The sequence below is a fragment of the Pseudophryne corroboree genome, chromosome 8 (genome assembly GCF_028390025.1).
Source record: "Pseudophryne corroboree isolate aPseCor3 chromosome 8, aPseCor3.hap2, whole genome shotgun sequence".
Lineage (NCBI taxonomy): Eukaryota > Metazoa > Chordata > Amphibia > Anura > Myobatrachidae > Pseudophryne > Pseudophryne corroboree.
The window spans coordinates 21810333-21826059 of record NC_086451.1 but is presented as its reverse complement, the minus strand read 5'-3'; the positions used below and the strand labels follow the sequence as shown (position 1 = coordinate 21826059).

At 49.4% G+C, this 15727-nt stretch overlaps 2 protein-coding genes across 4 annotated transcripts in view; one reads left to right on the top strand and one right to left on the bottom strand.

Moving 5' to 3' along the window:
• IMP4 (IMP U3 small nucleolar ribonucleoprotein 4) overlaps window positions 1–1640 on the bottom strand; it is a 54080-nt gene extending 52440 nt beyond the window's left edge. The window contains exon 1 of the mRNA XM_063936039.1: window positions 1455–1640. Within this exon, the coding sequence (XP_063792109.1) occupies window positions 1455–1457 (3 nt within the window). The 5' untranslated portion in view covers window positions 1458–1640. The remainder of the gene's footprint in view (window positions 1–1454) is intronic.
• CCDC115 (coiled-coil domain containing 115) lies at window positions 1577–5047 on the top strand. Of its 3 annotated transcripts, none has more exons than XM_063936040.1 (6): window positions 1577–1675; window positions 2332–2463; window positions 2753–2856; window positions 3342–3460; window positions 4104–4256; window positions 4351–5047. In XM_063936040.1, the coding sequence occupies exons 2-6, from the start codon at window positions 2335–2337 to the stop codon at window positions 4461–4463; spliced, it is 618 nt and encodes a 205-aa protein (XP_063792110.1). In that variant the 5' UTR covers window positions 1577–1675; window positions 2332–2334; the 3' UTR covers window positions 4464–5047. The 3 variants fall into 3 exon arrangements, with proteins under 3 accessions (XP_063792110.1, XP_063792111.1, XP_063792112.1); XM_063936041.1 differs by having other exon boundaries at window positions 1657–1712; XM_063936042.1 differs by lacking the exon at window positions 1577–1675 and adding an exon at window positions 1682–1703.
• The last annotated feature ends 10680 nt before the right edge of the window (window positions 5048–15727 follow it).

The following is a 15727-nucleotide window of genomic DNA, read 5'->3' as shown; positions in this document are numbered from 1 at the left end:
ACATAACTATACACATAGAAACCCCCGATACTAAGAGTTACAGAGCATATGAGAGAAGTAGTACTGAGCAGATATAACGATACACATAGAACCCCCGGATACTGAGAGTTACAGAGCATATGAGAGAAGAAGTAGTACCGAGCAGATATAACTATACACATAGAAACCCCTGATACTGAGAGCTGACAGAGTATATGAGAGAAGTAGTACTGAGCAGATATAACTATACATTACACATAAAACCCCCTGATACTGAGAGTTACAGAGCATATGAGAGAAGTAGTACTGGGCAGATATAACTATACACATAGAAACCCCTGATACTGAGAGTTACAGAGCATATGAGATTAGTAGTACTGAGCAGATATAACTATACACATAGAAACCCCTGATACTGAGAGTTACAGAGCATATGAGAGAAGTAGTACTGGGCAGACATAACTATACACATAGAAACCCCAGATACTAAGTTACAGAGCATATGATAGAAGTAGTACTGAGCAGATATAACGATACACATAGAAACCCCTGATACGGAGAGCCGACACAGTATATGAGAAGTAGTACTGAGCAGATATAACTATACACATAGAAACCCCCGATACTGAGAGCTACAAGAGTATATGAGAGAAGTAGTACTGAGCAGATATAACTACACACATAGAAACCCCTGATACTGAGAGTTACAGAGCATATGAGAGAAGTAGTACTGCGCAGATATAACTATACACATAGAAACCCCTGATACTGAGAGTTACAGAGCATATGAGAGAAGTAGTACCTGGCAGATATAACTATACACATAGAAACCCCTGATACTGAGAGTTACAGAGCATATGAGAGAAGTAGTACTGGGCAGATATAACTATACATATAGAAACCCCTGATACTGAGAGCTGGCAGAGTATATGAGAGAAGTAGTACTGAGCAGATATAACTATACATTACACATAAAACCCCCTGATACTGAGAGTTACAGAGCATATGAGAGAAGTAGTACTGGGCAGATATAACTATACATATAGAAACCCCTGATACTGAGAGCTGACAGAGTATATGAGAGAAGTAGTACTGAGCAGATATAACTATACACATAGAAACCCCTGATACTGAGAGCTGACAGAGTATATGAGAGAAGTAGTACTGAGCAGATATAACTATACATTACACATAAAACCCCCTGATACTGAGAGTTACAGAGCATATGAGAGAAGTAGTACTGGGCAGATATAACTATACACATAGAAACCCCTGATACTGAGAGCTGGCAGAAGCAGCACTGTGGTGGATGTGTGTGTGTGTATATATATTATATATATATATATATATATATATATATATATATATAACCCGGGACTATCCCGCAGTGCTATGACTGGAGAGCACAGGGGCTCTGTAGTACCACACTGACAACCACACACCCAGCTATCCCCCAATGTGTCCCCAACACTCACCATGATACCGGCTGCCTGGGTCCCACACGTGGAAAGGAAGGAAGGATCCCTACAATGATCTCCCGACTGACCAATCCCGAGCCAGGGAACAGCTGCCCTCAGTAAAGATGGCGGCGCGTTGCTGAGCCACCCCCGGAAGTGGCATATGACATGTACTAGTATTTCCGGGCTAGAGGCGGTCACTGGTCACATGACTTGACAAGTACATACCAGTCTACAAGGTGAGCCGAAGAAGGGTTCCACTGGCGGGTAGGGGCAGTAAGTAGGGGGAGAGGATAGGACACCCATGTCACCTACCTCATACCTCACTGAGGGTGTCAGACTATAGGACCTGTCACCTACCACATACCTCACTGAGGGTGTCAGACTATAGGACCTGTCACATACCTCACTGACGGTGTCAGACTATAGGACCTGTCACCTACCTCATACCTCACTGACGGTGTCAGTCTATAGGTCCTGTCACCTACCTCATACCTCACTGAGGGTGTCACACTATAGGACCTGCCACCTACCTCATACCTCACTGAAGGTGTCAGACTATAAGTCCTGTCACCTACCCCCATACCTCACTGAGGGTGTCAGTCTATAGGTCCTGTCACCTACCTCATTGAGGGTGTCAGACTATAAGTCCTGTCACCTACCCCCATACCTCACTGAAGGTGTCAGACTATAGGACCTGTCACATACCTCACTGAGGGTCTCGGATAAGGGGAGACGGTTGCAGTGACACTGGTCTGGTAGGTTGGGTCATCAGAAGATGTAAGTTGTGGAAGGAGAAGCATTGCATGGTCTAGAATCTGGTTGGAGGAGAGAGGGATTGTCCTGGTGCCCAGGATACGTCTCTCATCGCCAGCCTGTACCCTTTCTCTTCTAGAGCATGGCACCCGCTCCGGAAGAGAAGCTGAGCGAGGTGTGCCAGAGGCTGGATCAGCTGGTCCTGCTGCTCATGGAAGACCTGGAAACCCTGCAGGAGAAGCGGGAGCGTCTGAACGGCCTCATCGAGAAGGTGAGTGATGGCTATGTGCATCTAATCGCTGTCAGTATTTACACATGTCACCTGTGCAGTGGGCATACGGATATAACATCCATGTGAATGCAGCCTACCAAGTCACTAGGAATTTGTGATATCGCTGAGGTATAAGGCACTCGTGCCTCAGTGATATCATTAGGTCCTAGCGAATTGGTATGCTGAATACTGGTTCAGCTGACAAGACGTGTGCTTCTGCTGACTCCATGTAAGGTCCACTTTACAATATCACCTGCCCACGCCTGTGGATTTTCTCTTTTCCCCCCAGGGATGGTTCCTCCTCTCTCAGTCTCGATATTCTATGGGGAATAAGTTTGTGTCCTCTCTGCAGTACACACAGGATATGGTGGCTTCTGTCTGTGTCCGGGACAGGTGAGACTTCCAGCTTTGTTATATCTATGGAAATCTTATATGGAACCTATGTGCCTGACCAGGCCTGGCCAACCTGTGGCTCTCAGCTGTTGTGAAACTACAAGTCCCAACATGCCCTGCCACAGTTTTGCTGGTAGAGAATGCTAAAACTGTGGCAGTGCATGCTGGCATTTGTAGTCTCACAGCAGCTGGGGAGCCACAGGTTGGCCAGGACTGGGCCCGATTCTGAATCAGAGGCCTGCGGGGGTGCATCTTTTGCCGCAGTCACACCTGAGATGCACACTTGAAGCGTTTTGTGACAGTGCATTTCCGTCTCTGTGGACCACCATCAAACTTTGCACAAGTCCTATGGCTGACTTAAAACATTGGGTCACTGCGTCTGACTCAGAATCAGAATATATATGTGATGACGGTATATTGGGGGGAATGTAACCCTCTCTTCCCTTTGCTCATGTCTCCCTCTTCTGGGTCTGACGTAATTCCAGCGCTGAAGACGATGATGGTGCAAGGTCTTTTCATGTTGAACACATTGAGCCCGGGCGGTTTGAGGACCAAAAACCAGAAGCTCTTCTAGAGGTGGAGGATGTGGGAGCAGCAGATCAGGGTGAGTTTGTGTAGCAAGCCTGTTCTTCATGATTCTTTTTGGTCCACAGTTCACAGATGTACCTATATGCTCTCAGAGCTACTAGTTAAGAGACTTGACTGTACACAGAGAAGAAGAGGGTGGGATTGGAACCCATGGAGTGTAGGTAGGTACAATAAAGAGAAGATCCAGCAGATTAAACAGGATAAGTAGGGGGGTTGGGTTCCAGAAGAGCAAAGTAGCAGGAGATCCTATGGGTCACAGAGGTGAGGCAGAGGAGGAGATCCCCATTACACATACGGGAAGGGAAGAAAGGGTCCTGGCAGGGAGGGAATGGATGAGGAAGGTCGGCAGGAGAAGTGACAAGGTGATGGGAACATCATTAAGGGGATTGGTGACAAAAACTGGAGGAGGAAGATGGAGCAGTAGAGGAATGAGTCTGGCAGTGTGGGGAGGTCACAGAGACTGTCCTAGAATTAGGGTAAGGGGGACAACCAGGATTGGAATCACTGGAGAAAAGGCTTGGAAGAGAAATAAGTGTGTGAGATATAGGAAGGCTCAGTGAAGTGACCTCTTCAGAGGAACAAATCCATATTCATCTCAATAGCGATAAAGAAAAATCCATATATTCAAAAATAAAATAGGACTTTCTATTCTCTCCCAGTGCTGAGACACCGAGGGACTTCTGAGACGCAAAAACCCCCTAAGACTGAGAAAACCGAGAAGCCGAAGCCACCGCCCTCTCACGACCCACTGCGCTGGTTTGGGGTCCTGGTTCCTCAGAGTTTACGGCAAGCACAGAGCACATTCCGCCAGGGTCAGTCGGTGGCACATGTAACGGTTCTTATAGGTAGTTGCGTGAAACGCGGCCGAGCCCAGGGATCGCTCACCGTTTCTGTCTTCCTCTTCAGGTGTCGCCCTCAGCGCTGAAGTGACCTCACTACAGAGCAGCATTGATGAGACCCGCAGGCAATACCGCACCCTGCTGGCCAGGAAGAAAGAGATTCAGGCGCGGTCTGGCTGAGACCTCTCCGATAGGACCCGTGAACCACTAAGGGGCATGGGATTGGGGAAAGTTCACAGTGGGTGAATTACCACAGTGCGTTACCGTGGTCTCACCTGTGCCTTGGGAGGTGTCGGCAGGTGTATGAGTGTATTTATGTGTGTTGGTAGTCTCTCAGAGTTACGTTACAAGTGTCGCCGTCGATCTGGAATACTGTAAAACCCCACAGCAGTGTCCCCTGTGACGGAGAGAAGGAGATTCTGAAACCTAATGATGACGCAGGCTGGTGCGCAGGGAACGTCTGGAACCTATCAGACTTTGCTGCCACCTTCTGGACTGTCCTAGAAAAGGATCATCTGTTTTTTCACCATTACTTGTGGAAGGTTTTATAGAACAGCGCCCCCTTGTGTTCACCGGGCAGGACTCTGCCTCTGTTCAGATTCTCCTGCCGTTGAGTTTTAGACCTGTACACGCTGGGAATATTTACATGTTTAATTGCTGCCTTTATGTGTTTGTGATTTCACAGTCGTCTGGTGATAAAATCCTATGGAGAGTCGTATGCTTTGTGCAGCTATTACGGCAGAAATAAATAAGGGTCGTTTTCACTCATGTTTTATTTATGATGAAGGTGAAAATAAAAATCTGCAAGAAAATCCCAATTCATAGAGACACTAAGCTGATGGGGGCACAGCAGGGATACTAAGGGGGAAGTGAGAGGAGACTATGGGGGTCATTCCGAGTTGTTCGCTAGCTGCTGTTGTTCGCAGCACAGCGATCAGGCAAAAAAAAAATCGGCATTTCTGCGTATGGTACGCACTGCGCACGTGCAACGTACTTTCACAAAAGCCGATGCAGTTTTACACAATCTCTAGCGACGCTTTTCAGTCGCACTGCTGATCGTTGAGTGATTGACAGGAAGTGGGTGTTTCTGGGTGGTAACTGACCGTTTTAGGGGAGTGTGCTGAAAAACGCAGGTGTGCCAGATAAAAACGCAGGAGTGGATGGGGAAACGGGGGAGTGGCTGGCCGAACGCAGGGCGTGTTTGTGACGTCAAAACAGGATCTAAATAGTCTGAAGTGATCGCAAGGTAGGAGTAGGTCTGCAGCTAGTCTGAAACTGCACAATTTTTTTTTTTTGTAGCCGCGCTGCGATCCTTTCGTTCGCACTTCTGCTAAGCTAAGATACACTCCCAGAGGGCGGCGGCTTAGCGTTTGCACGGCTGCTAAAAGCAGCTAGCGAGCGAACAACTCGGAATGAGGGCCTACAGGAGTAGGTTGATTAGATTAGAACAAAGGAGGAGGGAGGAGGGGTCGCAGCCAGTGTCCCCGTATCGTGTGCAAGGCAGCCATATTCGTGTGGAGTAGGCAGATGCCTGTCTCCCAGTTACAGGGCCTGATTCAGCATTTTGCACAAGCCTGCCATATTGTGTATTTGGGAATAAGGGGCTAATTCATGTTGGTTCGCAAATAGCGATCCAACAGAAATTTTTACGACCGCCCCATGGGCGCATGTGCGGGCGCCCTGCAGAAAAAGTGAACGCCTCTGCCTGTCAGTCAGACAGAGGCGTTCGCGGGGGGATGGTGCGGCAACGCTCCATTTCCCAGGAAGCTGCGTGATGCCACACACAGCTGCTGCGATCACAAAAATGGCGGCGGGCCTACTCAGCCAGGCTGCGCCAGCAGGAGGCTACCCTATTTTTAGCGATCGCAATTTCAGTATGCTCAAGGGGGGGGGGGGGGCGCGGTAAGCATTCTGGGTGGTCCTTTGACTGAATTACATCTGACTCCATGAATATAAATGCGTCTTATGGGGTGGGATGTAATGGCGCCCGAGATCGCCGGAAGTGCGGGATGCCGGATGACCTCGGACGTTTTTTTAAAGGGGCAATTGCTTACAAGGCTTGGTTTGGCAATAAAATCTGTGTCGACCGTTCTCATCAGGATCAACTGTATTGGCCAAATATACATCCGTACACCAGGAATTAATCTCTGGTTTACTATCGCGTCACGTACTTACATAAAACACATAAAAACAACATACATTCAATGACAACACACAACTACAATACATAAATAAATAATACAGAAATAATGAAAACCTCTATATAAAAACGTCCTATGGCGTGTATTCATGAAAAGGGTGGAGAAAAAGACCAGTGGAGAAGTTGCCCTTGGCAACCAATCAGCTTTGAAGGAAGCCTTTATCAATTCATCTATAAGGGAGATGCTGATTGGTTGCCACGGGCTACTTCTCCACCGGTCTGTTTCTCCACACTTTTCACTACCACTCCCCTAAACATGGGCCCCTACCACTGTATTCCCCCGGTGGTCCCTTCATACCCCAGTCTGGCACTGCTCCCAGGTTACTCAGGATGGCCATGTATTCCAGGCGTGTGGGGCCAGGAAATCTGTTTCCAAACCATGGCCTTGGAACGCCTACACGTCACCGCCCCTGCTCTGCCACCCAAACCAGGCGCTGCGAGCGAGATCGCAGACAGAGATCGGCAGATGTACAGGCCCTGCACCAATCACTACACATCGGGGGTTGAGTGTAAACTATCAGGTAAAACAGCGGTGGCCAACCCGCGGCTCTCGAGCCGCAATCGGCTCTTCCATCCTCCGCATGCGGCTTGGTCAGCTCATGGCCACTGCTGCCCGTCACACACGTCCCCCCCCCCCCCCCCCCCCCCTCCCTCCAAGTGCTGTGGGGTCGTGTATCTGGCACTGGGGGCATATCTGGCACAGTGGGGGCATGTGTACCTGGCACTTTGGGGCATATATGTACCTGGCACTTTGGGGCATATATGTATCTGGCACTCTGTGGACATGTGTATCTGGCACTGTGGGGCGTATATGTATCTGGCACTCTGTGGACATGTGTATCTGGCACTGTGGAGCGTATATGTATCTGGCACTGTGGGGGTATATATGTTTCTCTATCGTCCTAGTGGATGCTGGGGTTCCTGAAAGGACCATGGGGAATAGCGGCTCCGCAGGAGACAGGGCACAAAAAGTAAAGCTTTTCCAGATCAGGTGGTGTGCACTGGCTCCTCCCCCTATGACCCTCCTCCAGACTCCAGTTAGATTTTTGTGCCCGGCCGAGAAGGGTGCAATTCTAGGTGGCTCTCATAAAGAGCTGCTTAGAGAAAGTTTAGCTTAGGTTTTTTATTTTACAGTGATTCCTGCTGGCAACAGGATCACTGCAACGAGGGACAGAGGGGAGAAGAAGTGAACTCACCTGCGTGCAGGATGGATTGGCTTCTTGGCTACTGGACATCAGCTCCAGAGGGACGATCACAGGTACAGCCTGGATGGTCACCGGAGCCGCGCCGCCGGCCCCCTTGCAGATGCTGAAGTAAGAAGAGGTCCAGAATCGGCGGCTGAAGACTCCTGCAGTCTTCTAAAGGTAGCGCACAGCGCTGCAGCTGTGCGCCATTTTCCTCTCAGCACACTTCACACGCAGTCACTGAGGGTGCAGGGCGCTGGGGGGGGGCGCCCTGGGAGGCAAATGTAAACCTATATAAAGGCTAAAAATACCTCACATATAGCCCCCAGAGGCTATATGGAGATATTTAACCCCTGCCTGTATTCACAAAATAGCGGGAGACGAGCCCGCCGGAAAAGGGGCGGGGCCTATCTCCTCAGCACACGGCGCCATTTCCTCTCACAGCTCCGCTGGTCAGGACGGCTCCCAGGTCTCTCCCCTGCACTGCACTACAGAAACAGGGTAAAACAGAGAGGGGGGGCAAATTTAATGGCAATATCTTGATATATATAAAGCAGCTATAAGGGAGCACTTATTATAAGGCTATCCCTGTCATATATAGCGCTTTTTGGTGTGTGCTGGCAGACTCTCCCTCTGTCTCCCCAAAGGGCTAGTGGGTCCTGTCTTCGTTTAGAGCATTCCCTGTGTGTCTGCTGTGTGTCGGTACGTGTGTGTCGACATGTATGAGGACGATATTGGTGTGGAGGCGGAGCAATTGCCAAATATGGGGATGTCACCTCCTAGGGGGTCGACACCAGAATGGATGCCTTTATTTATGGAATTACGGGATAGTGTCAACACGCTAAAGCAGTCGTTTGACGACATGAGGCGGCCGGACAATCAATTAGTGCCTGTCCAGGCGCCTCAAACACCGTCAGGGGCTGTAAAACGCCCTTTGCCTCAGTCGGTCGACACAGACCCAGACACAGGCACTGATTCCAGTGGTGACGAATCAACCGTATTTTCCAGTAGGGCCACACGTTATATGATTTTGGCAATGAAGGAGGCGTTACATTTAGCTGATACTACAGGTACCACTAAACAGGGTATTATGTGGGGTGTGAAAAAACTACCTATAGTTTTTCCTGAATCAGAAGAATTAAATGACGTGTGTGATGAAGCGTGGGTTGCCCCTGATAAAAAGCTGATAATTTCAAAGAAATTATTGGCATTATACCCTTTCCCGCCAGAGGTTAGGGAGCGCTGGGAAACACCTCCTAGGGTGGACAAGGCGCTAACACGCTTATCAAAACAAGTGGCGTTACCTTCTCCTGAGACGGCCGCACTTAAAGATCCATCAGATAGGAGGATGGAAAATATCCAAAAAAGTATATACACACATGCAGGTGTTATACTACGACCAGCTATAGCGACTGCCTGGATGTGCAGTGCTGGGGTAGTTTGGTCAGAGTCCCTGATTGAAAATATTGATACCCTGGACAGGGACAATATTTTACTGTCGTTAGAACAAATAAAGGATGCATTTCTTTATATGCGTGATGCACAGAGGGATATCTGCACACTGGCATCACGGGTAAGTGCTATGTCCATTTCGGCCAGAAGAGCTTTATGGACGCGACAGTGGACAGGCGATGCGGATTCAAAACGGCATATGGAAGTTTTGCCGTATAAAGGGGAGGAGTTATTTGGAGTCGGTCTATCAGATTTGGTGGCCACGGCTACAGCCGGGAAATCCACCTTTCTACCTCAAGTCACTCCCCAACAGAAAAAGGCACCGACTTTTCAACCGCAGCCCTTTCGTTCCTTTAAAAATAAGAGAGCAAAGGGCTATTCATATCTGCCACGAGGCAGAGGTCGAGGGAAGAGACAGCAACAGGCAGCTCCTTCCCAGGAACAGAAGCCCTCCCCGGCTTCTACAAAAGCCTCAGCATGACGCTGGGGCTTCTCAAGCGGACTCGGGGACGGTGGGAGGTCGTCTCAAAAATTACAGCGCGCAGTGGGCTCACTCGCAGGTAGATCCCTGGATCCTGCAGATAATATCTCAGGGGTACAGGTTGGAATTAGAGACAGATCCACCTCGCCGTTTCCTGAAGTCTGCTTTACCAACGTCCCCTTCCGAAAGGGAGACGGTTTTGGAAGCCATTCACAAGCTGTACTCTCAGCAGGTGATAGTCAAGGTACCTCTTCTACAACAAGGGAAGGGGTATTATTCCACTCTATTTGTGGTACCGAAGCCGGATGGCTCGGTAAGGCCTATTCTAAATCTGAAGTCCTTGAACCTGTACATAAAGAAGTTCAAGTTCAAGATGGAGTCACTCAGAGCAGTGATAGCGAACCTGGAAGAAGGGGACTTTATGGTATCCTTGGACATCAAGGATGCGTATCTCCACGTTCCAATTTACCCCTCACACCAGGGGTACCTCAGGTTCGTTGTACAAAACTGTCACTATCAGTTTCAGACGCTGCCGTTTGGTTTGTCCACGGCACCTCGGGTCTTTACAAAGGTAATGGCCGAGATGATGATTCTTCTTCGAAGAAAAGGCGTATTAATTATCCCATACTTGGACGATCTCCTAATAAGGGCAAGGTCCAGAGAACAGCTAGAGATGGGATTAGCAATATCTCAAGAGGTGCTAAAGCAGCACGGATGGATTCTGAATATTCCAAAATCCAAATTAATGCCGACAACTCGTCTGCTGTTCCTAGGGATGATTCTGGACACGGTTCAGGAAAAGGTTTTTCTTCCCGAGGAAAAAGCCAAGGAGTTATCCGACCTGGTCAGGAATCTCCTAAAACCAGGAAAGGTGTCTGTGCATCAATGCACGCATCTTCAGATGCACCTGCGGATAACCCTGTCTCCAAGGACAAGGGTATCTCTTCTGTGGTGGTTGCAGAGGGCTCATCTATTGGAGGGCCGCAGATTCGGCATACAGGATTGGATCCTGGTGACCACGGACGCCAGCCTGAGAGGCTGGGGAGCAGTCACACAAGGAAGAAACTTCCAGGGAGTGTGGTCGAGCCTGGAAAAGTCTCTTCACATAAACATTCTGGAACTAAGAGCAATCTACAATGCTCTAAGCCAGGCGGAACCTCTGCTTCAAGGAAGACCGGTGTTGATCCAGTCGGACAACATCACGGCAGTCGCCCATGTAAACAGACAGGGCGGCACAAGAAGCAGGAGTGCAATGGCAGAAGCTGCCAGGATCCTTCGCTGGGCGGAGAATCACGTGATAGCACTGTCAGCAGTGTTCATCCCGGGAGTGGACAACTGGGAAGCAGACTTCCTCAGCAGACACGATCTTCACCCGGGAGAGTGGGGACTTCATCCAGAAGTTTTCCACATGCTAATAAACCGTTGGGAAAGACCAATGGTGGACATGATGGCGTCTCGCCTCAACAAAAAACTGGACAGGTATTGCGCCAGGTCAAGAGATCCGCAGGCAATAGCTGTGGACGCGCTGGTAACACCTTGAGTGTACCAGTCGGTGTATGTGTTTCCTCCTCTGCCTCTCATACCAAAGGTATTGAGAATCATACGGCAAAGCGGAGTAAGAACGATACTAGTGGCTCCGGATTGGCCAAGAAGGTCTTGGTACCCGGAACTTCAAGAGATGGTCACGGACGATCCGTGGCCTCTACCTCTAAGACAGGACCTGCTTCAGCAGGGACCGTGTCTATTCCAAGACTTACCGCGGCTGCGTTTGACGGCATGGCGGTTGAACGCCAGATCCTAAAAGGAAAAGGCATTCCAGAAGAAGTCATTCCTACCTTGATTAAGGCAAGAAAGGAAGTCACCGCGAAGCATTATCACCGCATTTGGCGGAAATATGTTGCGTGGTGCGAGGATCGGAGTGCTCCGACGGAGGAATTTCAACTGGGTCGTTTCCTACATTTCCTGCAATCAGGATTGTCTATGGGTCTCAAATTGGGATCTATTAAGGTTCAAATTTCGGCCCTGTCAATATTCTTCCAAAAAGATTTGGCCTCAGTTCCTGAGGTCCAGACTTTTGTCAAAGGAGTACTGCATATACAGCCTCCTGTGGTGCCTCCGGTGGCACCGTGGGATCTAAATGTAGTTTTAGATTTCCTCAAATCCCATTGGTTTGAACCACTAAAAAATGTGGATTTGAAATATCTCACATGGAAAGTGACTATGTTACTGGCCCTGGCGTCCGCCAGGAGAGTATCTGAACTGGCGGCTTTATCTTATAAAAGCCCTTATTTAATTTTCCATTCGGATAGGGCAGAGCTGCGGACGCGTCCGCATTTTCTCCCTAAGGTGGTATCAGCATTTCACCTGAACCAGCCTATTGTAGTGCCTGCGGCTACAAGCGACTTGGAGGACTCCAAGTTGTTGGACGTTGTCAGAGCTTTAAAAATATACATTTCAAGGACGGCTGGAGTCAGAAAATCTGACTCGCTGTTTATACTGTATGCACCCAACAAGTTGGGTGCGCCTGCTTCTAAGCAGTCGATTGCTCGTTGGATTTGTAACACAATTCAACTTGCACATTCTGTGGCAGGCCTGCCACAGCCTAAATCTGTTAAGGCCCATTCCACAAGGAAGGTGGGCTCATCTTGGGCGGCTGCCCGAGGGGTCTCGGCATTACAACTCTGCCGAGCAGCTACGTGGTCAGGGGAGAACACGTTTGTAAAATTCTACAAATTTGATACCCTGGCAAAGGAGGACCTGGAGTTCTCTCATTCGGTGCTGCAGAGTCATCCGCACTCTCCCGCCCGTTTGGGAGCTTTGGTATAATCCCCATGGTCCTTTCAGGAACCCCAGCATCCACTAGGACGATAGAGAAAATAAGAATTTACTTACCGATAAATCTATTTCTCGGAGTCCGTAGTGGATGCTGGGCGCCCATCCCAAGTGCGGATTATCTGCAATACTTGTACATAGTTATTGTTAACTAATTCGGGTTATTGTTTAGGGAGCCATCTTTCAGAGGCTCTTCTGTTATCATACTGTTAACTGGGTTTAGATCACAAGTTGTACGGTGTGATTGGTGTGGCTGGTATGAGTCTTACCCGGGATTCAAAATCCTCCCTTATTGTGTACGCTCGTCCGGGCACAGTACCTAACTGGAGTCTGGAGGAGGGTCATAGGGGGAGGAGCCAGTGCACACCACCTGATCTGGAAAAGCTTTACTTTTTGTGCCCTGTCTCCTGCGGAGCCGCTATTCCCCATGGTCCTTTCAGGAACCCCAGCATCCACTACGGACTCCGAGAAATAGAATTATCGGTAAGTAAATTCTTATTATCTGGCACTGTGGAGGGGGGTATATGTATCTGGCACTGTGGAGGTACCCATTTTTTGGGATTTTTATATGTATGTGGCCCTGTACTGGGGCATTATATGTATGTGGCACTGTACTGGGGCATTATATGTATGTGGCACTGTGCAACATGACTAAAAACGGGGCTATGATGCAAGGTCATACTCCTACAAACGTCATAACGAAAGGTGTGCGCACAAAAATGGGGTGTGGCTTTGTGACAACTAGGCCACGTCCCCATTTTTGCGCGCGCATGATAGTGGCTCTTGCCCTTAACTACAGATCTTTTCTGGCTCTTTGCCTGTGACTGCTTGGCCATCCCTGCCCTAAAAGATAGCCCACCTCGCCCATACCTTACTGGAGTATTCAGTTTTCTCTGATGTCCTAAGTGGATGCTGGGACTCCGTAAGGACCATGGGGAATAGCGGCTCCGCAGGAGACTGGGCACAACTAAAGAAAGCTTTAGGACTACCTGGTGTGCACTGGCTCCTCCCACTATGACCCTCCTCCAGACCTCAGTTAGAATCTTGTGCCCGGCTGAGCTGGATGCACACTAGGGGCTCTCCTGAGCTCCTAGAAAGAAAGTATATTTTAGGTTTTTTATTTTACAGTGAGATCTGCTGGCAACAGACTCACTGCAGCGAGGGACTAAGGGGAGAAGAAGCGAACCTACCTAACTGGTGGTAGCTTGGGCTTCTTAGGCTACTGGACACCATTAGCTCCAGAGGGATCGACCGCAGGACCCGACCTTGGTGTTCGTTCCCGGAGCCGCGCCGCCGGCCCCCTTACAGAGCCAGAAGCAAGAAGTGTTCCGGAAAATCGGCGGCAGAAGACTTCTGTCTTCAACAAGGTAGCGCACAGCACTGCAGCTGTGCGCCATTGTTCCTCATGCACACCTCACACTCCGGTCACTGATGGGTGCAGGGCGCTGGGGGGGGGCGCCCTGAGGGCAATATAAGACACCTTGGCTGGCAAATCATCACAATATATAGTCCCAGGGCTATATATGTGATAAATTACCCCTGCCAGAATCCATGAAAAAAGCGGGAGAAAAGTCAGCCGAAAAAGGGGCGGGGCTATCTCCCTCAGCACACTGGCGCCATTTTTTCTTCACAGTGCAGCTGGAAGACAGCTCCCCAGGCTCTCCCCTGTAGTTTTCAGGCTCAAAGGGTTAAAAAGAGAGGGGGGGCACTAAATTTAGGCGCAATATGTGTATACAAGCAGCTATTGGGGGAAAAATCACTCAGTTATAGTGTTAATCCCTGCATTATGTAGCGCTCTGGTGTGTGCTGGCATACTTTCTCTCTGTCTCCCCAAAGGACTTTGTGGGGTCCTGTCCTCAGAGCATTCCCTGTGTGTGTGCGGTGTGTCGGTACGGCTGTGTCGACATGTTGGATGAGGAAGGTTACGTGGAGGCGGAGCAGAGGCCGATAAATGGGATGTCGCCCCCTGTGGGGCCGACACCAGAGTGGATGGATAGGTGGAAGGTATTAACCGACAACAATCCACTAGGAACATCCGTTGCATGATCTCGGCAATGAAAAATGTGTTACACATTTCTGACATGAACCCAAGTACCACATAAAAGGGGTTTTATTTTTGGGGAGAAAAAGCAGCCAGTGTTTTGTTCCCCCATCAGATGAGTGAATGAAGTGTGTAAAGAAGCGTGGGTTCCCCCGATAAGAAACTGGTAATTTCTAAAAGTTACTGATGGCGTACCCTTTCCCGGATAGGTCACGTTGGGAGATATCCCCTAGGGTGGATAAGGCGCTCACACGTTTGTCAAAAAAGGTGGCACTGCCGACTTAGGATACGGCCACCTTGAAGGAGCCTGCTGATAAAAAGCAGGAGGCTATCCTGAAGTCTGTATATACACACTCAGGTACTATACTGAGACCTGCAATTGCCTCAGCATAAATAGTGCTGCTGCAGCGTGGTCTGATACCCTGTCAGATAATAAAGACGTCGTCTTATATATGAAGGATGCACAGAGGGATATTTGCCGGCTGGCATCCAGAATTAATGCAATGTCCATTCTGCCAGGAGGGTATTAGAGACCCGGCAGTGGACAGGTGATGCTGCCTTTAAAAGGCACATGGAGATTCTGCCTTATAAGGGTGAGGAATTGTTTGGGGATGGTCTCTGGGACCTCGTATCCACAGCAACAGCTGGGAAGGAAAAATTTTTACCTCAGGTTTCCTCACAGCCTAAGAAAGCACCGTATTTTCAGGTACAGTCCTTTCGGCTTCAGAAAAGCAAGCGGGTCAAAGGCGCTTCCTTTCTGCACAGAGACAAGGGAAGAAGGAAAAAAGCTGCACCAGACAGCCAGTTCCCAGGATCAAAAATCTTCCCCCGCTTCCTCTGAGTCCACCGCATGACGCTGGGGCTCCACAGGTGGAGACAGGTGCGGTGGGGGCGCGTCTCGGGAACTTCAGGGACCAGTGGGCTTGCCCACAGGTGGATCCCTAGGTTCTGCAAGTAGTATCACAGGGATACAGGCTGGAGTTCGAGGCGACTCCCCCTCGCCGTTACCTCACATCAGCCTTGCCGGCTGCCCTCGGAGAAAGGGAGGTAGTACTGGCGGCAATTCACAAGCTGTACTTCCAGCAGGTGAAATCAAGGTACCCCTCCTTCAACAAGGCCGGGGTTACTATTCCAAAATGTTTGTGGTACCGAAACCAGACGGTTCGGTGAGACCCATTCTAAAATTGAAATCCTTGAACACTTATATACGAAGGTTCAAGTGCAAAATGGAATCGCTCAGGGCGATTATTGCAA

Excerpts from the sequence above, each read along its gene's own strand:
- CCDC115 (XM_063936040.1), top strand. The coding sequence starts at position 2,335 with ATGGCACCCGCTCCGGAAGAGAAGCTGAGCGAGGTGTGCCAGAGGCTG. Across the intron at positions 2,857-3,341 it reads TCTGTCTGTGTCCGGGACAG|CGCTGAAGACGATGATGGTG; the intron begins GTGAGACTTCCA and ends ACGTAATTCCAG. Across the intron at positions 4,257-4,350 it reads ACAGAGCACATTCCGCCAGG|GTGTCGCCCTCAGCGCTGAA; the intron begins GTCAGTCGGTGG and ends CTTCCTCTTCAG.